Below are 23,836 nucleotides of genomic sequence, written 5' to 3' on the forward strand. Positions count from 1 at the left end.
AGGAGTTGCAGTTGGAGAGCATCTCATAGAGTTCAGCCATCACTACATATGGAGGCAGCTGTAACTTAGTGGTTAGAGTCCTAGGCCTGGAATGGGGAAGACCTGAATTTAGATGGGTCTTCCAATACTTCCTAGCTGGATGACCCTGGCTAAGTCACCTAATCTCTGAATGCCTGGAAAAAGGATCCACTGAATCCATTGGGGTAGGAAATATTAAATAACTCCACTATCCTTGCTAAGAAAAACCCCACAACCACAGCTATGAAAAGTCAGACATGAATAACATTAGTACATATAACTTGCAAAGACAATAAAAATGGAAAATAACCTGGACCTTGATCTGGCCATAATCTGTTATCCTTCCATTTTCTCTTAGGCCTTAACTAAATTCCTAAAACCATTCTCAATCTTCATGGTGACTTCCAGTCACTACATTCTTCTGTATTTTCCCTTGCTATCACCTCTGCTATGACTATACTTTCTGCCCTTCTCAAGTATCAACCTCTTAGTGAACCAATTCAACTCTATGCTATCCTTTACTCTCCAATCCCCTGGTCCTTTATCCTTCCACTAATCACACCTTGTCAAACCCTGACCTTAGATTGCTCCATGACTCATTTCCTTATATTTATGCTGCTGAACACAGTTGAAGAAAGTTATAAAACTCTAGTGTAGGTCATCAAATTTATGCTATTTAATCTCAAATAATTAAACTAATTTAATTTCATCAACTCAATGGAATCTCAACTGTTGGAAGGCAATCTTTCTATTCTCATTGATTTCCTTTTTTTCCTTCTTTATTAAAATCCTTACCTTCCATCTTAAAATCAATATTGTATATTGGTTCCAAGGCAGAAGAGGGGTAGGGGCTAGGCAGTGGGTATTAAGTGATTTGTCCAGGGTCACACAGCTAGGAAATGTCAGAGGCCACATTTGAATGCAGGACTTCTAGTCTCTGAGCCTGACTCTCAAATCACTGAGCCTCGTAGTTGCCCCCATTTCATTGATTTTCTATCCCATTCATGACTGATTATTCTAAACTTTGACTTCTCTCATTTAGTTTCCCATAACACCCTGCCCCTACCCTCTAAACTAAGGACCTTACAACATAATTTCCTGAGAAAATTAAGGCTACCAGCCATCATCTCAACTCCCTTTAATCTTCAGTCCCTCCCTATCTATTTGTTTCTTCCCTGCTGCCTACAAACACATTCATCCTCAAAAATCCTTCATCTGATCTTGCCATTTCCACCCTTATCATTTCTATATTTTTTCATCCTTTCTGTTCTTGCCCAGACCCATCTCAGTCTAGTCTCTTCGTAGTTTAGTTTAATGTTGGAATGAAATGAGATACTTGTGGGTAATTCAACTCTTAACAAAAAGAAATTTACTTAGCCTTAGCAAGAGAAGGCTATCGATCAAATATATTGGTGCGGTGAGGACAACCAAGCTAATTCAGTTTCTTTCTAGAGAGATCAATAGTGTGCCAACAACCAAGCATTAGAGCATGCCTGAAACTCCCAAAGCTATTTTCAGAAGAATGGTAGCCATGTATTACTCATTCCTCATGCCAAAGAGCTTGGGATACAAAGTTCCATGATAATCCCTTTAATTTTTTTTTTTTTTTTTTGTAGAGGCCATCAATCCTATAACTCAAAATTGTGACTCACAGGTCCCACTCACCAACAGCAAAATGACTAAAAAATACATAAGGATTCAATTAAATTCAATACATATTTATTAAGAGCTTAATATCTGTCTAAAAGACACAGTTCTGGGAACTATTGACACAAAGACATCCCTGCCCTCAAAGAGCTCTTAGTTAGCTTTGTTAGAAGTGGAAATTGAGGAGATCTTGATAATTTAAAATTACATCCTTTCTAACCACTTGTCGACGTGGAATCTAGAGACCCCAAACTTGTGGCCTGGTAGGATCTGATGAACCCCAAGTTTTAGGAATAACTTGTAAGTTAGAGACCCCAAAGCTTGTACTTGTTCTCTGTTCCCCTGAGAATCCACCCTGAAGGGAATCTCAGTCAAGCAGTTGCAGACTCAATATTGGACCCTAGGGTAAATGCTAAATACCCTTTCCCAGCCCCTGGATCTTCCCAAATGGTTTTTGTTCCCCAATTTCTTTTGTTCCCAGGAGTTGTCATCCAGCCTGGTGGCACACCCAGGGGGTTAGGGACCAGAGCAAGCAGTATTCAATCCTCGGACTCTGCATAGGGCATGTGGCCTGCAGCTCTGAGTGGAGGCCTATTCAGCCCTGTCCCCCTTTTCCTTTATTAAAGAGTGGCTTTTCTGACTATTTAATAGTTTTGTGTTTTTTCAAAGTTAACACACTATTTAAAAAATTATGACAGGTGAAACCATCACTTAAACCATAATGCTTTACTGAGAGAGAGAGAAATGGAGGGGAGCACTATCTCAAGCCAATGACCTAAGATAAACGCACAAAAATTCACAGAAAAATTCCTTACTTATAGGAGAATCCTGATACAATCCAGCCTCCCTAAAGGGTTTATAACATTTTTACAATGGTTTGGGAAGAGAATGTTAAATAGCTTTACACTATGACTTTACAATGAACATATTCAAACTAATTGGCGTCTTCAAAAAATTGGAGAATAGCTTTGTGAGTACATGCAAGCATTTTAACATTTTAAAGAAATGATCTGGAAGTTGGAGAAAGATACAAAGAGAAGAATTTGGGACTGGATTATCTGGGAGGGCCATTGGGCTTGACCTTCTAGAAGAAGCTTGAAATACTATAGGAGAGACTTCTAAGACAAAAGGGTACTCAAGATTGGCACTTAAGATTTGTTCATGGGTACTTCAGGATCTAAAAATAATCCACTTTGAGAGTCCTGCCTCAGACAAATTCCCAAACAAACTCAAAAGACAATTCAAAATACTATCCTACAGGGAGGAGGGTAGAGTAATCTTGTATTGAAGGGAGCTTGAAGATAAATGTTGGGGGAGGGGGTTACTAACTTTTTGGAGATATCAATGACTCTTAATAATGTGAGAATAACACATTAATTTCTTACTTCACACAGCTTTTTAAATCTGGCAGCAATGTGTGAATATAGGAGAGATTGGAAAATCTATCTTCTCTTAGTTTAGGACTTAGCAAAAACAACTAGTTAAAAATGGAATTTTCATGGAGAATTTTCTCCTTCTCAACTACTCTTCTCACTTCCCACCAAGACTTCCATAGTTTGAGGACTTTCAATATCTGAAAATGAGAGGAAACCCACACATGAGGAAGCTCCTTTTATCAGTGCAGGTTTGCACCTTGTGCTTCAGAAGAGAAATTGGAGAGTATGAATCAATGAATGAATGAAAAAAGTTTGTACTAGGTGCCAGTATAGTACACATATGCAGTGCTAAGTATAAGGTATCAATCATCCAAAAAAAAAAAAAAAAGACATTATCTTTAAGGATCATAAGTCCTCATTAGGGGAGGCAACATCCATTGTACCATGGGGCACTTGGGTTTAGAAGTTACTGTTTGTTGTGTGGGGCCTTAGGGTAATAGAATGACACATATCTTCTAGGGGAAAAAGGGCGGAATTGAGTTGATTTTAGCTCCAGAAGTGAAAGGTAAGGGGAGCACATGGTAACAAGGTGTATGTTGAGGATTCTAGGTTGTCCCAGGAACCCTATTAATTTTTTTTCCTAGATTAATTTTTTATTTTTAGAAAATTTTTCCATGGTTACATAATTCATGTTTTTACTTTACCCTTCATCCCCTCAAACTGCCCCCCTCCCTCCTCCCCCCCCCCATTGCTAACTAGAATTTCCACTGGTTTTACATATTATTGATAGTTGCATTGGTGTGGTCCTTTCAGGTCTACATCCCCAATCGTCCTCATCAACTCAAGTGTTCAAGCAGTTGTTTTTCTTCTGTGTTTCCTCTCCTGTAGTTCTTCCTCTGAATGTGAGTAGCATTCTTTTCCATAAATACCTCAGAATTGTCTTGGGTCATTGCATTGCTGCTAGTATAGAGGTCCATTACATTCAATTTTACCACAGTGTATTGGTCTCTGTGTACCATGTTCTTCTGGCTCTGCTCCTTTCGCTCTGCATCAATTTCTGGAGGTCTTTCCAGTTCACAATGGAATTCCTCCAGTTTATTATCCCTTTGAGCACAATAGTATTCCATCACCAACAGATACAATTTGTTCAGCCATTCCCCAATTGAAGGGCATACCCTTGTTTTCCATTTTTTTGCCACCACAAAGAGCTCAGCTATAAATATTTTTGTGCAAGTCTGTTTATGATCTCACCTTCCGCCTTGGAATCAGTACTGTGTATTGGTTCCAAGACAGAAGAGTGGTAAGGGCTAGCAGCAGCTAGGAAGCGACTGATGCTTCTTGAACCCAGGACCTCCAGTCTCTTGAGTCTTGCTCTCAACCCAGTGAGTGACATAGCTGCCCCCTTCACTAGTTAGTCTTGCTAAGTACTAAGCTAGGAAGATAGGCTCAAACGTGGTCGCCTGCTTCCGGGATAAATTGGATCAGGTAACTGCAAGCTCGGGGAAAAGACCAGGATCTCGAGGCGGGGCCAGAAGCCTGGAAAGCCAATGAGAACGAAGCCACGCCTCCCGGTGACTCATCCTTAGGCGCCTTCCGTTTCCTAAGAAATCGCGCAGAAGTCCTCGCGTTGGGAAAAAGTCGTAAAGCGATACAGACGCAGCTCTGACGGTGAGTGTGGTTTACGGCGGGCGGTGGGGGCGCGTGAAGACTCGTGGCTGTCGGCATCACGTGGCCGGCGGCGCGCTGTTTAGAGGTCCCTAGCTCATTCGCTGTCCTGCGACCCGGCTGCGAGGGCGGTGGAGCTACGGGGACACGGACTCAGTGGCTCCGGGAGGGCGGTGGCAGCCCGGGACCAAGCGGGGGCGGGGGCGGGACTCGAGTTTGGAGGCGGGGACAGAGACTGGGGCGGGGCCCGGAAAAGTAGCACTGAGATGGCCGAAGCGCGGGGCGGGGACCAGGACCCCAGGGAAGGGCCTGGGGCCAAGGTGGGGATGGGACTGGAGGTGAAGCTAGAGCCCGAGCTGGGAGGCCTGGAAGTAAAGCTGGAGCTGGCGGGGGGAGTGGAGGCGAAGCTGGAGTGGGACGGGCTACAGATCAAGGTGGAAGTGATGGACCACCCGGAGGAGATGGTGGAAGTGAAAACAGAAGGATTGGAGGTGAAGCAGGAGTTGATAGATGGAGTAGAGGTGAAACAGGAACTGATAGATGGAGTAGAGGTGAAACAGGAACTGATAGATGGAGTAGAGGTGAAGCAGGAGGTGATAGATGGAGTACAAGTGAAGCAGGAGGTGATAGATGAAGTACACGTGAAGCAGGAATTGATAGATGAAATAAACGTGAAACAGGAATTGTTAGATGAAGAGCAGGTATTGATAGATGGAGTACACGTGAAACAGGAATTGATAGATGAAGTAACCGTGAAGCAGGAATTAATAGATGGAGTAAACATAAAGCAGGAATTGATAGATGAAGTACAAGTGAAGCAAGAATTGGTAGATGGAGAGCAGGAACTGATGGACAGAGTAGAGGTGAAGCAGGAATTTATGGATGAGCCAGAGGTGAAGCAAGAATTTATAGATGGAGGGAAGGTGAAGGAAGAATTTATAGACAGAGTATATGTGAAGGAGGAGTTTATAGATGGAATAGAGGTGAAGAAGGAATTTATAGATAAACTAGATGTGAAGGAGGAATTTTTAGGTGGGCTGGTGGGGAATAGATGGAAAATGAAGGAGTGGATGTTTGATTGGTTGGAGGGGCAGCAGATGGGTATTCCAGTGGGGAACAAAATGGAGGTGAAGGAAGAGCTGATGGGAGGAGAAATGAAGACAAATGAAGTGATAGGAGAAAGAAGAGTAAAAGAGGAAATGCCAGATGAGGTGAGAGTGAAGGAGGAGGAGATGATGGGTGAAGCAGAAATGAAGGAGGAGGAGGTGATGGGCAAAGCAGAAGTGAAGGAGATGTTAGATGAATTGAAAATGAAAGACGAGATGATGGATGGAATGCAAATCAAGGAGGATCAGGAGCAGATAATAGTTGGAGTTCATGTCAAGGAGGAGGTGATGGGAGGAATGGAAGAAGAGAAGATGATGGAGAGCAGAATGGAGGAGAAGGAAGAAGCAATTAAGGTGAAGATGAAAACAGAAGTAGAGGTCAAGACAGAAGTGAAGAAGGAGAATGGAATGGAAGTGAAGATAGAAATGGATATGGAGAAAGAGGTAGGTAGAATTGAGGTGAGAATAAAAGACAAAAGATGGGAAGAATGGAGATGAAAGAAGAGATGGGTGGAGAGGGAGTGGAAAAGGTCATGGAGTTCAAGCGGTAATTGGGTGTTGGGTGAGGGGGAAAAGGGATGCATGTACAGAAGCTGAAAAAAAAATGATGTGTGAACAGGAGGTGAAGGAAGAAGAAATGGATGGAGCCTTGGTGAGGGAAGATGGAACAGAGCTAACAGAAGAACAGGAGCCACATAGAGAGCCACGAGTAGGCAGCAAGAGGAAGCTGGCCATGTCAAGGTATGATGAGTGTGAGGTTGGCAGTGTGGGAGGAGTGAGGCCAGTTAGAGATTCCTTTAGGTGGATTAAAAGCTGATACTGAAAGACCAGGGCAGTAGAATTGGAATCTAGAGCACCATAGTGTTCTTAAAGCCTTGACTGAGTTGTTGTGCTTAGTAGCAATGTTTGACATTGGTTCTGGGCACCACCAGCACCACATTTGGGGAAGAAAAAGATGTAGGAGGGATAAGGATAGGCAGTAAGTCAAAGCATTTTTCTTACGGTTTAAAGACTTTTAAGGCCTAGATAAATTACTTAGATTTTTCCCTTAACTTCTGTTAATTCTCTTTTCTTCTTTCAAAGTGGAGAGATAGGTGAATAAGTAGTCTGTACTTCAGTTGTGTAAATTTTAGATGAAAGCCAACATTTTCACTTAAGAGTTTTGTTTAAATTCATTGACTTCCATTATAATTTAACCTACATTGGCAAGCAGCTAGATGATAGTAAATAGAGCTCTAGGAGCCAGAAAGACCTGACTTCAAATCCAGCCTCGGATATTTATTAACTGTGTGATCCTGGGCAAAACATTTAACTGCTATGTCTGCTTCATTTTCTTTATCTTTAAAATAGAGCTAATAGCGCTTTCTTCACGGGATTATCATTAATGTAGCTTGCTCTCCCCTCCCCCCCCAGTTCACCCTAGAGCAAAGGTGCCACTCTAACTCCCCTCAGCCACTGCCCAAATGAGCTTAAAATTTAAATCCAAAAAAAAATACAATATAAGGTCAATTCGTGATTTTCTAAGTGTGCAGCCCACAGGGATTCATTACTACTTGAGTTAGGCACCATTGTCCTAGAAGGCAGAACTAGGAGCAGTTAATGAAAATGGCAGAGACACATTTTAAAAACTTAGATTAACAGTAGACTTTCTGCCTCTGGAGATACTAGGTTTCCCTTTGTTGAAGGTTTTCAAAAAAAAGTTGGATGATCTCTTGTCAGGTACATTTTAATAGGGCTGGACTAGATGACCCTAAAGTCTCAGTTCTGAATTTGCCATTTGTAAAGATCCCAGGATGGACATGTATGTCTTGTTCGAGGACCAGCCTAGTTAATATGGAGAGAGGCTCATCAATTAGATTGGCCACTGGTTGATAAATCACCTTTAACCATAGCAATTTTAAAGGTCATTTACTAAACTGTAGAAAGGTTGTGATGAAATCACAAATACTTGAAGTAATACTTGAAGTGTCATGCAGTGAAACAAGAAACAAAAGGAAATGATTGATGGATATGGAAATGAAGGGGAAGAAATTTTATTATACACCAGTGGCCAAGTACTAGGAACAGTGGCTTATCTGTCAACTCCACAAAATCCTGGAAGTATATTTGAAGGGATTTAGCCAGGGTGATTGGAAGGGAGAAGGAAATACTGATCTTCCCTAAATGAGCAGCAAGGTACTGTTACATTCTTAATTTGACTTTAAGCTCAGCAACTCCCTCTGTTAGTCTCCTTAGTATTTTTCTAGAGAGAAAAGATGAATTCAGAAGATTTTTTTCTTATGAGAAGTTTGATCTGTATTTGTAGCTCAGAGTCATGGTGTTGAGAGACTACCAAATATCTGACACACTAATAATTGGAAGAATTATATGATTTCAATACAATTTAAGAAAATGTTGAAAAAATGGGTAATTTTTCCATAGTCCACATAAAATCATTGATTATTAGAGAATTTCCCAAAAGAAACTTGTGAACATAATTGCCCAGTCTACTGTCCTTTCTTAGTCCTCCTCTTTCTTGACATTGTCTGTGACCCTCTTTTCCTTCTCTAGAATTTTGTGGCACTCCTGGTTCTGCTTGACCTTAGGCTTCTTTGCTAAGTCTTCATCCAGGTCATGCCCTTTAACCAAGTATGTCCTCTAAGCCTTTGTCCTGAGCCGCCTTCTCTTTCTATACTATTTCAATGGTAATCTTATCAACTTCTATGAATTCAACCATCATCTCTTAAAACACATAATTTTCAGATTTGTTTGGCCAGCCTTTTCCTTTCTCCTTTCCAATGAATGTCTCCAAGTGCTTATTGGATATAGTGAACTGGATGTCTTGTAGACAGCTTAAACTTAACTTGTCTAAAACTAAACTCATTATCTTTCCTTCAAATTCCCCTCCTGCTAACTTCCCTGTTACTGCCAAGGGCACCATCATCCTCATAGGCACCTGGGTGTCATATTTGACTTCTCATTCCCAAAATCCCATCCCCCATTTCTTCTCCAATCAAATGACTTGTCATCTCCTATTTTCTTTGCCTAAGTAAGTCTGGTTTATATTCCTCCTTCTCTCCTCTGATGCTGCCACTACTTTGGCATAGGCCTTTATCACCTCATCCCAAGACTATTTGAAGTACCTGCTGGTGGGTATTTCTGCCTCAAGTCTTTTCCCACTCTAGTTTATCCTCATCTCAAAGACTATTCTCCAAGTTCTAGACTGACCATGCCTTCTCCCAGTTCCATAAATTCTAGGGGTTTCCTGTCACCTATAGAAATAGAGAAAATCTTTTCTTTGCCTTATACAGCCCTCTCTAACCTGTGTCCATGCTTCTTAGATCTTACATCTCACACATACATAACTCTGCAGTCTAGTAACACTGACTATCTCTCTGTTCCTTGGACAAGACACTCCATCTTCTGACCTAAAGCATTTTCTCTGGGCTTAGAATGCCCTCCCTCCTTGTCCCTGCCTCCCAGCTTCCTTCAAGTCTGCTAAAGTCCTTCCTTCTACAAGACTTTCTCAGTCCTCCTTAATCTCAGTTTTTTCCCTCAGAGATTACCCCCAGTTCATCTGGTATGATCTTTGTTTGTACAAAGTTGTTTGCACATTGGTCATTTCCTGCTGACAAACTGAACTTGGTGGGAACAAGAACTGTCTTTTGTTTTTCTTTGTATCCCCCATACAACATACACCCTTTATTTCACAGAATAGAAGATTGATAAATGCTAGCTGACTGACTAAAGAGGAAATCACCTAGAACTGGAAAGATGTGCTCTTCCATAATGATATAAGAAAAAAAGCATTTATTAAGCACAGAGTATGTGCTAGATAGTGGGTTAAACTCCGGGGATATAAATATAAGCCAAAAAATGACAAACTCTGCCTTCAAGGAGCTTACATTCTAATTGGGGAAGACAACACAAAACGGAACTTAAGTTAAAAGAAAGGAAAGTGATATCCACATGGGGAACATAGATCCTTATAGAACTGAAATCTGTAAAAGTCAGAAAAATCTGTAAAAGCCATTGAAGGTGATCAATGCTGAGTTCCTTCTTAAAAAAGGAGGTACCAGGGGGAACTCACCAACAAAATGGGCCAACAAGATGACAGCCAGATCAAGGTAAGAGTCAGTGGAAGCAGGTGAGGCGGCAAAGTCCCTGGGAAATCTGGATCACGTTTGGAAGGGGAATGAAGAGCTGCCATAAAGTATTTTTACTTTGTTTTAAACCAGAGATTACTTTTGTATATATCTCAAGTAAAGGTGTGTAAATTCTTTGTGTAAAGTTATCCATCTACAAGTAAATTATAACTTTGGTGGGTTTAATAATTATATTTGCTTTTGTTTTGCCTTTTTTTTAAGCTGTGAAACATGTGGTATGGAAGAAGCAAAGTACAGATGTCCACGTTGTATGAAATGTTCCTGCAGGTATGAAACAGACTTAATCTTCTTGCTGCTTGTGCCTTTTATGCTTCTAAATCAAAATGCGAAGTTCTTGTATGTTACTTTTTCAGTTTAGCCTGTGTGAAGAAACACAAAACAGAACTTACATGCAGTGGAATTCGAGAGAAGACAGCATTTGTTTCATTAAAACAGTTTACCGAAATTAATCTTCTAAGTGGTAAGACACTATTTCTTCTTACTTGTAACAAATTGGTGCATCTTTTCCTTTTGACCTACATCACCTGATTTTTGTACTTTGAAAAATTTAGATTATAGGTTTTTGGAAGATATAGGAAGATCAGCTGACTACATTGCTAGAGATATTTTCTTGAAAAGACCCTCAACAAATAGAATTGTAAGTGTCCATTTCTCTTGATAAGTTTATTTGTTTAAATTTTAGTTCAATGGAAGGTAACCACAGCAGTTGAAGTATTAAATTAATTTCATTTTCATAGAAGCATAGGATTTAGAGCAAAAGGTTACAGATCATTTGGTTCATATCTGTTATTTTGCAGATGAGGAAACTGAAGCTTATAAGAGTGAACTTTTCCAAGGCCACTTAGAAGCTGAACTAGGAATTGAACTTAGTCCTTTGATTCCAAATCAAGCACACTTTTAAATTATATACCTCAGAATTACAAAATTTTTTCCTCCCATTGAAGCTCATGATTAAGTGATCTATTATTACTTTATGTGAAAATAAAATGTATTCAGAAATGATCAAATCACAAATATTTGTTACTTATTTTTCTATTGGGTAGGTAGCAAAGAAGCATATCACATTTTAAAAAATAATTTGTTCTTACCAGTTTTATTATTACTATTTTTCTTAGACTATCTATATCTAGTTCATTATCAATGTGAAATAGTGCCAGAAAGAAAGATTATCATGGAATATCCAATCTTAATTTTTCTTTGAAACTATGTAACATTGTTTAAAATCAGTAGATTTTTAGAGATGGTGGCTGAACTTTTGATTTCATCAATGTGGAGAACTCACTAATGAAATTCTCTTTACCAGTTCATATTGACACCTTTCCTTCTTGGAGAATTTGACTAGAACAGAAGTTGCAAACCCATTGCCTGAACAAAACTAAGATGTAATTGGGAAATATTTAACAAAATAATTAAAAATACAATAGAACATAGATAATATTAATTTGTTATATACATCCCTCAATATCTTTATATACAATTTAGTGATCCCCTTCTACTTGAGTTTGACACTACTGGGCTAGAGCATTGAAAAAACAAGATTAACAGTAGAAGATCTTAACTTCTTAAATTAAAAGTTGAATCTCAGGTGGTGAAAGAAAATTTTTATTGAAACATTTAATTTCTAGCCCCTACCCTTAAAGTTTCTACAAAGTAGAATAACAGCAACTAACCATGATATAGAATATTTAAGATTTACAGAGCACTTTACTGACTATCTCAGCAATGTTTTTTTTTTATTTTTAAATATACCTTAGAACTCAGTCATTATTACCCTTTGATAGTTGTTTCTGCATCCAAATGGATCTTTAACTTTCTTTAGAAAAGAATACCATCAAGTATACTAGATTCATTGGACATTGATGTTAGTGCTTACTAATAAACTGCTAATGACATAAACATGATAAAGTCTTGGTCACCTCAGGGCATGATTTATTCAAAATCACACTTAACTCACTTTATTGTTAAATTGGTGAAAGGCATTTACTAAGTGCTTTTTTTTTTTATTTACATAATTAAACAGAGCATACCATTTTCAGGTGCCCCCATGGCACTTGTGTCATACTGAAATTCTTGCTGCTCAAAAAATAATATTAAATATGGAATTTTGCATTTAATAATGTTCAGTAATAAATTGTTGGTCTTGGAGGTAGAAAACCTGGGTTTAGGTTTTGTTTCTGGCAGTGGCTGTGGCTGTGTATGTTGGATCAAGTCACTTAATTTCTCTGAGACTCAGTTAACTCATTATAAAACAGATAATACTTTCTGTTTCCTTTTTATAAGGAAAAATGCTTTGAAATTTAATTTAATTTAAAAATGTGAATTATTATAACTGAAAGTAGTTAAATTTTATTGTCCTTTGAGGACCATAGAGTCCACGAATTATTGAATCAGATAATCTTAAAGTTTGTTTTTTTTTCCCCAATTACTAAGGTACTTAAAGCTCATCTATTTTAATTTTTTGGTTTTTGTTCCTATTAGTTAAATTACATGAAAAACCGAGCACGGAGACACAATATAGACTTAAGAATTTTACCAATTGGCTTCACCAAAAGAAGAGAGAATTCAACAATGTTTGATAGGAAGTAAGTAACTAATTGCTATAGAAATGTCTTAAATTAGTGCATTTATTTTACAAATTACTTTTGAGATATCTATTCTTTATTACACTATTGAAGTAGACAATTGGAATGCATTGCTCTTGCCTGTGAGTAACAGTGTTAAGTGCTTAGAACTCATACAATCATAGATTTATACTCAGAAGGGACATTTGATGTAATGAGGAGTCAGACTTCCTTAAGAAGGAGAATAGAATCTATTGAGTATTTTTTAAGGATCATATAGAATTTCACATTTAATAATGTTCAATAATAAACTGTTGGTCTTGGAGATAGAAGACTTGGGGTTAGGTTTTGGTTCTGGCAGTAACTTTGTGGGAGGGAATAAGTAGATATGGAGAGATTAAAGTTTAGAAAGTGAGAAGAGATGCTATGGTGGGAGGAGGCGGGGAGAGAGGAATCTGCTGAAGAAGACAGAGGCCAAGGGATAAAAGATATGTGTAGAGTGATTGTCCTCTGAGACAGAGAAGGGCCATCTCTGACTGAATTGAAGGGGGATGTAGTTAGAGGGATGAGGGAGGAAATGAATTGGGCTTTCCAGATGGGCTTGTTTTTTTTTCCTTTTCTTTTTTAAATTACATCTGTGAAGTCCTCACCTGAGAGGAAGGTGGAAAGCTTGAGAAAGCAGAAGGTTTGGAATAGCTGTGTTGAATGGGATAAGGAATCACTTAGGAAGGGATATATAGAAGGAATGAATTGCTTCAGTGAGGACCTGGTAAAGACAAGTTATATTTGTAGTAGACACAGCCAGTGTAGTTTCATGACTTCCTCTAGCTGTGTTCCACTACATATGAATAGGAAATGAGCATTTTCATATACAAAGCAGAACAGAAAGAGGTCTGTTCATTTATCTTTTAAGGCATATAATGAATATGCCTTCTTCTTAAAAATGTTCTTTTATTGATATAGTTTGTTTTTACATTACTCTTGTGTCCCTCCTCTCACTCCTAGACACCCATCTCTTATAACAAGTAATCTTTAAGCAAAAGAGGAGGAAGGGGAAAATTCAGCAAAATCAATACATTCCCCCAGATCTGAAATTATAATGTGTATTTCATACTCTTGTGACACCTTTACAGAAGAGTAGGGGCAGATTCTTCTCAGATCTTTGGGCCAAACTTGTTCCTTATAATTTAAAAGCATTCTATTTTGATTGTTATCCAGTTATCCTTCATTTATATTGTTGTTATATGTATATTGCTTTCTTTCCACCTCTGCTTTCTTCACTTAATTTCATGTTTGTTTCTCTGTAGTCTTATTAGTTATTGCTTATAGCACAACATTAACTCTATTACATTCATGTATCACAGTTTAATTATTCCTGAAATGACGGGTATCCATCAACAGATAATTTTTAGAGCTATTGATTCTGCTTGTCTCTTTCCTAGAATTAGAATTAAAACCCAGATTTTCTGACTCCAAAGCTGATGCTCTTTCCATAGTACCATATGGTCATCAGTGATCACTTAGTTGCCATGCCTATTCCCCTTTTTTCTTATTCTTCACATTGATCTTTGTGCAAAATATAAAACTATTAAACCTCCTTCCAGATACTCTCTTCTTGTTGGGTTTGGCTTCTATGTCTTTTTCTCATAGCTGTAAAAATAATCTTCCTGATGCACATACATGTCTGAACATATCACTCCCTTGCTGAAAACTTGATGCATATTTTTTTGCCTAGAAAAGAAGACAGAAACCATGTCCCGGCATTTAAGGCCTTCCATTGTATGACTCCAGCCTACCTTTGCATCCTTATTTGAAGCCATTCTCCTTCATGACTGCTACTTTGCAATCAAACTGAACTGCTAGTTGTACTCTAATTTTGTCCTTTATTCTCCCACCTCCATCCATTCATTCATATGAGCCAGAATGTACCTCTCCTCATCTGTCTCAGGACATTCTTCTTTTCCTTTAGGGCCCAGCCTAGTGGACACCTAATGTTTTTTACCTTCTTTAACTCACCTTCCTTACCCTTGATTGGAAATTATCACTCCTTTACTTACACAGATACTTAGAGCATCTCTTTCTGTAGTGGGAAAAAAAACAAACTCAAGGGATATTCATCAGTTGAATAAGCTGTGACTGTGTTGTAAGATATGAAGAAACTAGATGATATTTAAAAATAAAAAAAGTTGTATAAACAGATGCAGTGGGAAATGAGCAGAACCAGGAAGATTTATATTATAGCATCAGTATTATTATTAAAGTGAACAAACTTGAAGACACTATAAACTGAAGAGGAATGAAATGAGCAGAATCAGAAAAACAATTTAGATAATACTATAAAAACAAACATCTTTGATAGTTTCAAGAGCTCTAACCAGTTCATTGACCATTCATGATTCTGAGGACTAAGAATGAAATGTGGCATCCCTTACATAGAGCTGATGGATTTAGAAGGAAGGAAAAATGTATTTTTTTATAGAGCCATTGAGCAAACTTGCATTGCTTGACCATATATATTTATTTCAACTAGTTTTGTTTTTTTCTTATTTTTCCCAGTGGAAGAGAAATTAGATTTCTGTCAATAATTTTAAAACAGAATTGAGTCATTATAGATGGGAAATGTTGCATGCTCTTTTAGGTGAGATTACTCTATTAATACTTTTACTTAACTGTTTTACATTGTTCTAAGACTTTTCCTGAAGTGGGAGCAATCTATAAATGTTTGTAATGGAAAAGCAAAACACATCAATAAAACTTTTTCAAAAACTGATCACTCCTTGTATTTTCCTAGAGTGCTTTATGAGACCCTCTCCCACATTCTACCTTTTATCATGTTTTGTCTTTTAAACTCTTTTAAACTGTAAACTTGACTACAGGACAGCCTCTTTGTATGTATGGCCAATCCCTAGCATAATAAGACATAGCTTACCTAATAGATATTTCAGTTCCCCTTTTGCTGCCATTTTTCTTGAATGAATGCCTCTGCTTCTATATCACTTTTTCTTCAACCTATACCTATATAATTATTTTTCCATCCCTGCAGTTCTCTGAGGTCACTGCCTTTTCATTGGCTTTAAGGGTTAGAAGGGACTTCAGAGACCATCTAGCCTAAGTAATACTTGAAAATCATATCCCTTCTTTCTCCAACAAATGATTTTATAGACTTCTTAAGGACGTTGAGTAAGGGGAGGATCTGCTACTCTTCACTATGGGTCTTATGGTAAGAACTTAGGTGAGTATTTTGGCCAGAATAGTGATAAATATAAACATGTTTAGGTTAAAAAAAGTTTTACAAGCCTAAAACTTTTATGTTTACCTCCTAAATTTGATCTTATTAGATTCAACCCATGTTATAGCCTGTTAAGATAATTTTTTTTTTTTAAATTTAAAACCCTTACCTTCTCTGTCTTGGAGTCAATACTGTGTATTGGCTCCAAGGCAGAAGAGTGGTAAGGGGAGGCAGTGGGGGTCAAGTGACTTGCCCACAGGGTCACACAGCTGGGAAATTTCTGAGGCCAGATTTGAACCTAGGACCTCCCATTTCTAGGCTTGGCTCTCAATCCACTGAGCTACCCAGCTGCCCCCTGTTAAGATCATTTTGAATCAAACAAGCAAGTCACTAACTTTCCCCTAAAGTGTGAATGAAACCTCTACCTCCCAGGGTATCACAACTCTCATTGTTAGGTAGTTTTTCCTTACATCAAATCTGAATCTTTAGCTTTCTTCATGTTCCCCTCATTGCCCAGTTGCTCTAATCACATCTTGGGTCAAGCAGAACAAATCTCATCACTCTTCTAATCAGTTCAGTGGTTCAGACATGTATTAACATAGTTACTGCCTTATTCTGTGCCCTGGGAGAAATAGAAGGGAGAGTTCTAATGGGAGAAACAACATGCATGTATTAAGTTTCTATCCAAGGTCATTTGGAGAGAAAAGAATTAGCAGCTGAGAGACCAGAAAAGGCTTCACAAAGAACAGATGGTATTTGAGCTGAGGTTTGAGGGAGACGGGGGATTTTTTTCGAGAAGTCAAGTGAGGAGGGAACACTTTTGAATTGAAACTTACAGAGACAGCCAGATAAGACCAAAGAGATAGAACTTGGAGTGTCACAGATGAACAGAAAGGTAGTTGGACTATAGAGTGTGTGAGAGGGAATCATACAGTGAGAATGGAAAGGGAATGTAGGGTGGAGCCAGGTTATAGAGGGCTTTTAAGTTCCAAATGAGTTTATGTTTGGCCTTAGAGGAAATAGGTGAGCCCTTTTATTATTATTGAGGACAAGAGTGAGTCCTGAGAGCTGTGCTTTGGCAGCCATGTGAAAGGTGTTTGGAGAGGGGACAGAATTGAGACAACCCAATTAAAAAGCTATTGCAGTAGTCCAGTAGAGGAGTAATTACCAAAGGTGAGGATTGTATGAGTTGAGAATGAGTTCTGCTTTGAATATAAGTCTGAGATGACTGAAATACTCTGTTTGAAACATCCTGGAGGCATTTGCTGATGATGCAGGACTGGGAGCCAGGAGAGACTTGGGCTAGATATTTAGATCTGGGAGTCATCTCCATAAAGAGGGTAATGAAACCCATGCAAGCTGACATGGTCCCCAAATGAGAGAGTGTAGAGCAGAGAGCAGTGCCTAGACACTTCAAAAAATTAAAGACATTTTCATACATACTTACAGTTTGTTTTGTTTAGGACTAATTCCTCCCCTAATCTACCCTCCGTTTCCCCCTTCTCCTTTCTTCTCTTTTCCTCAGTGGCCTTCATTCTCATGACTTGCATCTAGTACCTTTATACATATAATTTCCAGTTTCCATTTCTACAAACATTTAGTACTTGCTGTATACAGACATCTGCAGAAGGTGCTTGGGATGCCCCAAAATTAAAGAAAGCCAAATCTTTCTCTCAACTCTCAACTATCTAATTTCAAATCCTGCTTTTCTTTCTGACCTTCCTATTTATTATCAATGATACAACCTTTGGTCTGATCACCACATTCAAAGCTTTGTCTGTTGTATTTTCTTTGTGTCTACTAATTATTTCTCTTCTCTTCCTTCCTATTCACTCTGTCATCACCCCTTGTAATGAGCCACCTGCCACCTTCATTCTCTGCCCTTCCAATTTATGTCTTTCTAGTACAGCTAGATTAATTATGTTTCTGTCTTGGTTTTAGATCACCTTTCTACCCCAAATCCTTCAGTGATTGCCTGTAGCTAACTGTTGATAATAATTGATAACTGTATATCACATTTAAATAATTTTTAAGTTTAACAGAACACTTTAGTGACAGCCCTCCTATTAGGCGTCATATATATTATAAAGTATGTAATGTAAAGTAGTTTTATCTTCATTTTTCAGAATGAAGAAAACAATCTTAAGTGATTAAGTGATTTATTCAGTCACACAGAGATCTGATATTTAACTCAGGTCTCCTTATTCCAAATTTTGTGCTTTTTCTACTATAATGAAAAATGCTTTAAATATTTTTTTCTTTAGATTTTTTTGCTCTCAGAAATTGTGAATTTGAGGGAGCCAAAGGAAATTTCCTCACATTAATGAAAGTATAAAAAGGAAAATAAGTATTTCTGCCCGGTGTTGTTATGAAGTAGTTAAAATCTGTTGATAAGAGTTGAGAATGGAATATATATAATATTGAGAGTGAGAGGAGGAGGTTTAGACGTGGTAGCAGGAACTACATTCCAAATTGTCATTTTTGGAAGGTAAATGTTTAAAGTCTTATTATATAGAAGTGTTATCAATAAATAAATATATTTTAACTGAAATATTTATTAGGAATGTTTAGAAGCTAACCACTAGGTGTCCCTCTTGTAAAGAAATAGGAAGCTTAATTTTTTTTAATAGAACATGAATTGGCATGCTTAGTTCTTATAAAATTACAGTATTCCTAATTGTACTTAGTCCTGCCACCCAAACCTACACTAATGTAAGTAGGGCTTTTTTTTTTTAGTCGTATGTTTTCTGGCCTTCATAGAAATATTAATACTGCTCCAGATAAAGTATAGTATTTTCTGTGGTGTCATAGATGTATGTGTATGATGCAGCAATTAAGGAGTGCTATGGGAGGGGGCTGAGCATGTGTACGTACACACACACACACACACACACACACACACACACACACACACACACACACACACAGTTAGGTCCTGATTAGTGTGAGTCAGTGAATCCTCTGAGGTGATCATATGTATTCAAGTTTACAGGATTCGTAATTAAAATTATTTAAACTATATTAATTGGTTCAGCCCAATTTAAATATGTATTATGCATTTTAAAAAGTCAATCACTTCATTAATTGCACAAATCAAGATGTATCTGTGTGTGTAGAATGAGAAAGATCCTGCTGTATTACCATCCTAAAATACTGAGTCCCTATAAAATAACAAACTTTGAGTAGATTTTGAAGTAAGGTAAGATTGATCACTTAATATGTACTTGATAATTGAGGATTATTTGCTATTATTATGCCATTCATAGCTTTTCCATCTTCATGAAAAAGTACAATTATAATCTGGGCTTAAATAAACAGTATTTTTTCTGAAGTTGAACTCCTTTAGTTTGGACAGGATTGTCTAGGTAGGTAGCACTGTTCTAGGGGTAGTTAGTGGATCTTTGATGTCCCTGCTGCTTCCACCAGCAAAGATCACACATACACTCATCATAGTAAATGGTGTCAGGGGTTGCTGTAGCCCCAAAATTCAAAGTTCATTCTGTGGCCTGCCTAATCTTGCTTCAAGTCCAATCTGTCACAGTGATTTTCCTTAAGCACAAATCTGATTACCTTGCTCTCCTCCTTAGACAATCTCAGTGGCTTCCTACACCTGTTAAGAGGACAGTCAGCTCCTGTTGAAACTGATTTGTCTTTCCCACCTTGCTCCATACCCTCTTCTCAGGATTGTGGTACATTAGCTCACTCTGCAGAACCACCAGGCTGTCCTCTCTTCTGTATCCATGACACTCCTTGTCCTTTTCTCCCAGACTTTAAAAGGTCCTGGCCCTGATCCATCAGATCAGTGAGCAGCCATTTAAGGAGCCCGTGGCATGTGCCAGGCACTGGGCTAGGCCCTGGGGATACAAGTACCAGAAGGAGACAACCCTGGTCACAAGGAGCTTCTTTTGGCATTCCCCCACCTCCAAAGAATTCCACTCTTCCTTCAGGTAGAACTTCAGCATCACCTTCTACTTGAAGCCTTAGTGGTCCCTACAACTGCTAATGACTTCTCAAACTACTTTGAATTTAACTTTGTATTTATCTGTATTCTACACATATTCATAAATCCATTTATATGTACTTGCCTCCCCATTGGAATGTAAATTTCTTGAGAGTAGGATTATTTCATTCATGTGTGTATATACAGTGCCTAGTACATAATACATGCTTAATCACTTAGTCAACATTTATTAAGTACCTTCTATGTGCCAAAAACTGCTAAGTTCTAGAGATAAAGAGATTCAAAAAAGTGCCTATGAGGAGCTCGCAGTCTAATGGGGAAGACGGTAAGCACACATGTACAAAGTGAGCTATGTACAGGAAAAATAGGAAGTGACTAATGGAAGGAACTGGAGTTGAGGTGTTGTTGGGGAAGGCTACAGTAGAAGTTAGGATTTATTTGGGACTTGAAGGAAGTCTGGGAGGTCAGTAATCAGATTAGAGGAGGAAGAGCATTTTCAGGCAGGGAGGACAGCTATAGAAAATGCCTAAAGGATAAGGAGTATCATGTTTGTGGAACAGCCAGGAGGCCAGTGTGACTGGATGGAAGGCTATGTCACATGGTTTTATATTTGATTCTATAGATAACAGGGAATCTTTGGAGTTTAGTGTTTTAGGGAAGTGGTATTTGTGGACTGGCATTTTAGGAAAATCACTGTAGTGACTGAATGGAAGACTAATAAAAATACTTTTCCATTGATTGATTTTGAACATCACCTAGCCCATCACTGGCTCCATACTCCAAGCCTTTTCCATGTGCATCAGACCTGCCGAAGTTGGCACTCCATTGACAAGCTTCTGAAAATCCAGCATCACTTCCACATCATGATAAGCCATAGAAATTAGGATTTTAGCTAAGTGTTGATTTTAGCTGAACATTAAGCATAATCAAATTGCTTGTGTGTTAAAGTTTTTTTTTTTTTTTTAAGTATTGGGAATCTGTCTGAAACTTCTTTTTCTTTCTTTTTTTTTAAACCCTTACCTTCCGTCTTAGATGTACATTGGTTCCAAGGCAGAAGAGCAGTAAGGGCTGGGCATTGGGGCTAAGTGAGTTGCCCAGGGTCACACAGGGCTAGGAAGTGTCTGAAGCCTGTTTTGAACCTAGAACTTCCCATCTCTAGGTCTGTCTCAGTCCACTGAGCCACCCAGCTGCCCCCCTGAAATTCTAAACAGGCATAAGTAGGGATGGGAATGGTCACCAAGCCCTGCTAATTAATTCTTCTTTGGAAGTGTCTCACTCATCTGTCCTTTTGTTTCCATTACATTGGCCAACATCCTAGCACAGGCCCCAATCATTTCTTTTTAATCCATCTCACATATGCCTGCCAGGTTAATCTTCCTAAAATAGTGTTCTCATTTTGTCATTATCCTTCTCAGAAATCTTCCATAGCTTTTTTGCTGGTAGAAATTGACTACACCGACATTTTTAGAGTTTTTGAATGAGACGACTACTAGCTCCATAAGAAAAATTGTAAGGTGGATATAGTTTGGCCTAGAGAATATCTTTACCCTTCTTTCTGCCAGGTTCCTCACCCCCCCCCCCCCCCAGTGAGCTCTCCTTATGACAGAAAAGAGAACAAATTCAGAAGAACTGATTAATAGGTTGAAAAAAATCTGATGTTATCTGCATTATACACACCTGTGGACCCCTGCCTGTGCAAAAGAGCCATATGGAGAGAGGGAGATTTCAGAAGAGTTGAGGAAGGAGTAGAATAGCTTATCTATTCCATGAGGTTTTTTTAATGTCTTTTTAAGAAGGACTTGTACTCTATCCTGAGTGAACAGCACTGAACTTGCACAGATTATAAGTTTAAATATTAATCACTCGGTCAGGGAAAAAAATTTTTAAAATTTCCACCATCCCCACCCACCTTTTTCTGAAATAATAATTTCTTATTCTTTGGAAAATATATGCCACCAAAAATCAGTATCCTATTAGGATCCCACAAAATCAGAGATAATTTTTTAATCTGCAAAGTAATAAAAGGATCATTTCTTCATAATGTGAAAGGAAAGAATTATTTTTTTTTTTTGCAGTTGCAGTTCTACCAGATGGCTAAGTATACCTTCATTCTTATCATAGTAATTGACCCAGTGAAATAGAATTAAATGTCAGATTACTAAAATAGTATATTTGGGGGAAGAGATGCCAAGGGTGAGGGAAACTGTCTTAAAATTTTCCTGTTACATTATTTCACCTTGGAGAAGGTTTCAAGATCTGGTAGTTATTCTTTCAATATTAATATGTGGCTTTTGTTCCATTGTTAGCTGTTTTGAAGACTTGTTTGTAAGCCTTTATTTATTTAGATGTTTTGTTATCAAATGATATAGTAAAACTTATCTAATGCTTGTAAAGTTCTGTGATTTATGATTATTCAGACAGTCCCAAAGGAAGGGAAAAGAAGGTATTTACGCAGAAACTTCAAGAGAATGTGTCAAGTTGCTATTTTTTAAAGTTTTAAGTATACCTGAGCCAGTAGTAAAGAAATTATTTTTTGCTTCCTGTTACTTCATTAACTTTCCTCAAGCATGCCGACATTCCATATATTTTCATAAGACCCAGTGTTATTTGTTCACTGATCTTTTAATTTTGTCAAGTTGTTGATGTGTACAAGAAGAGAACCACTTCTATTCTTCATGACTTCTCTCTTGATTTTTCTAAGTAAGTTTTGTGTTATGAATATGAATATGGAGAGGTCAGCTTCTGTGAGCCACCTTCAGTTCATCTATCCCCCTGCATCTGGAAGCTTGAAGCAAAAATGGCAGAGTAGTGTATCTCTTCAGAACTAATAATATTTGGGAACATGACTTAAAAAGTTAATTAAAAAGGTTTTTCCCTAATAATAAAGAGCAGGTTAGTTACTAATTACTAACATGATTACTATAATGAAAATATTAGTAGATAAAAATGAGTGCTTTCTCACTTAAAAAGTGGTTTCCTTGTAGCAACAACTCGGAGATTAGGTTTAGTTTAGTTGGTAACAGAGCTGGTACTTGAAAACAGGTCTAATGATCTGAAGTTTAGGGTTTTTTACACTGTACTCTGCTATCTCTGTTTTGTACTCCTGGTCTTTAAATCATTTAGCTAGAAGATAAAAATTAGAGTTCTGTTTTTAGAGGATTGTGAATTTATTTTTTACTCTTGATATCATCTTAAAGTAATAAACATTCTCTTAATAAATAGTGCTAGGGTTTGGTTTTGAATTTCTGATGCAAAATATTTTCAATTAAAAGAAATATCTCCAGTTTGCCAAGAATACTCCTCAGAAAATACTCAGAGTATTTTCACTTTCTAGCTGTCGAGTATCTCAGGGCAGTTTTGGTCTGTAAGATATAGTCCTGGATTGAGATTCCTTGCTGTACAAGTAATTGAAAAGCAGAATATTTCCATTTATTAACAAACAGTTTTCTCAGAAGGGACATCATGGATAGACGATCACAATAGATAGTCTCAGGGAAAACTCTTCAACTCATCTCTCAGAGGGTAGTTGGGAATTGGAAGATTTTTTAAAAAAATCTTTAATGTTCAAGGCACATTATTAGATTGGGATACATTCACCTTCAGGGTTATATCCTTAAAGGTTTCTAGATGATTCAGCCTACCATTAACACCTTAGTGACAGAACATTTAAGGCAAAAAAAAACAACCTATAAGCTAACATTCATAATTATATCCATAGTTTCTTTAAAGACAAACCTATGATTGTATTGTTATACATTCCTGATTCTAGGTTTAGACAGACTTGAGGTATTTTTGTCTTCGACCAGCATAAATTAAGACATTTAAATATGTTCATCTAATTGTGGAATGCTTTGAAGGGCTGGAATTATTCCTTCCCTTCTCTTGAAGATAAATTCCAGAAACTTCATTTATACTTTGATCTGTTTTCCTTTTTGTTTCCGTGGTCTGGGCTCACAGACTGAACTGCAAAAAAGTTTCTCTTCTTCCTCCCAGTGGGCCAGGAGGTAGGGGCCAAATTCAGTGCTTATGTCTTTAGTTAATGTGTGAGGGAAGAGTATCACCACCATTGTGTAGCAACAGCTAGCCAGTCATTTTTTTCATCATCTTTCAGTCCAGTTGGAGGAACAG

The 23,836-nt window shown here is 37.9% G+C and overlaps 1 protein-coding gene across 2 annotated transcripts in view; it reads left to right on the plus strand.

Annotated features, from left to right (window-relative positions):
* The first annotated feature begins 5,010 nt into the window (after window positions 1-5,010).
* The window catches only part of ZNHIT6 (zinc finger HIT-type containing 6), a 55,307-nt gene continuing 36,481 nt past the window's right edge, over window positions 5,011-23,836 (plus strand). The window contains exons 1-7 of one of the 2 annotated variants that reach the window (XM_044672835.1): window positions 5,011-6,256; window positions 6,432-6,553; window positions 10,159-10,224; window positions 10,311-10,417; window positions 10,509-10,594; window positions 12,436-12,539; window positions 14,254-14,496. In XM_044672835.1, the coding sequence (XP_044528770.1) occupies window positions 5,033-6,256; window positions 6,432-6,553; window positions 10,159-10,224; window positions 10,311-10,417; window positions 10,509-10,594; window positions 12,436-12,539; window positions 14,254-14,332 (1,788 nt within the window). In that variant the 5' untranslated portion in view covers window positions 5,011-5,032 and the 3' untranslated portion in view covers window positions 14,333-14,496. Of the gene's footprint in view, window positions 6,257-6,431; window positions 6,554-10,158; window positions 10,225-10,310; window positions 10,418-10,508; window positions 10,595-12,435; window positions 12,540-14,253; window positions 14,497-23,836 lie in introns of those variants that run through there. The other variant, XM_044672834.1, reaches the window with a different exon arrangement.

This window comes from Gracilinanus agilis, chromosome 4, assembly GCF_016433145.1.
Source record: "Gracilinanus agilis isolate LMUSP501 chromosome 4, AgileGrace, whole genome shotgun sequence".
In the NCBI taxonomy this organism is placed as follows: domain Eukaryota; kingdom Metazoa; phylum Chordata; class Mammalia; order Didelphimorphia; family Didelphidae; genus Gracilinanus; species Gracilinanus agilis.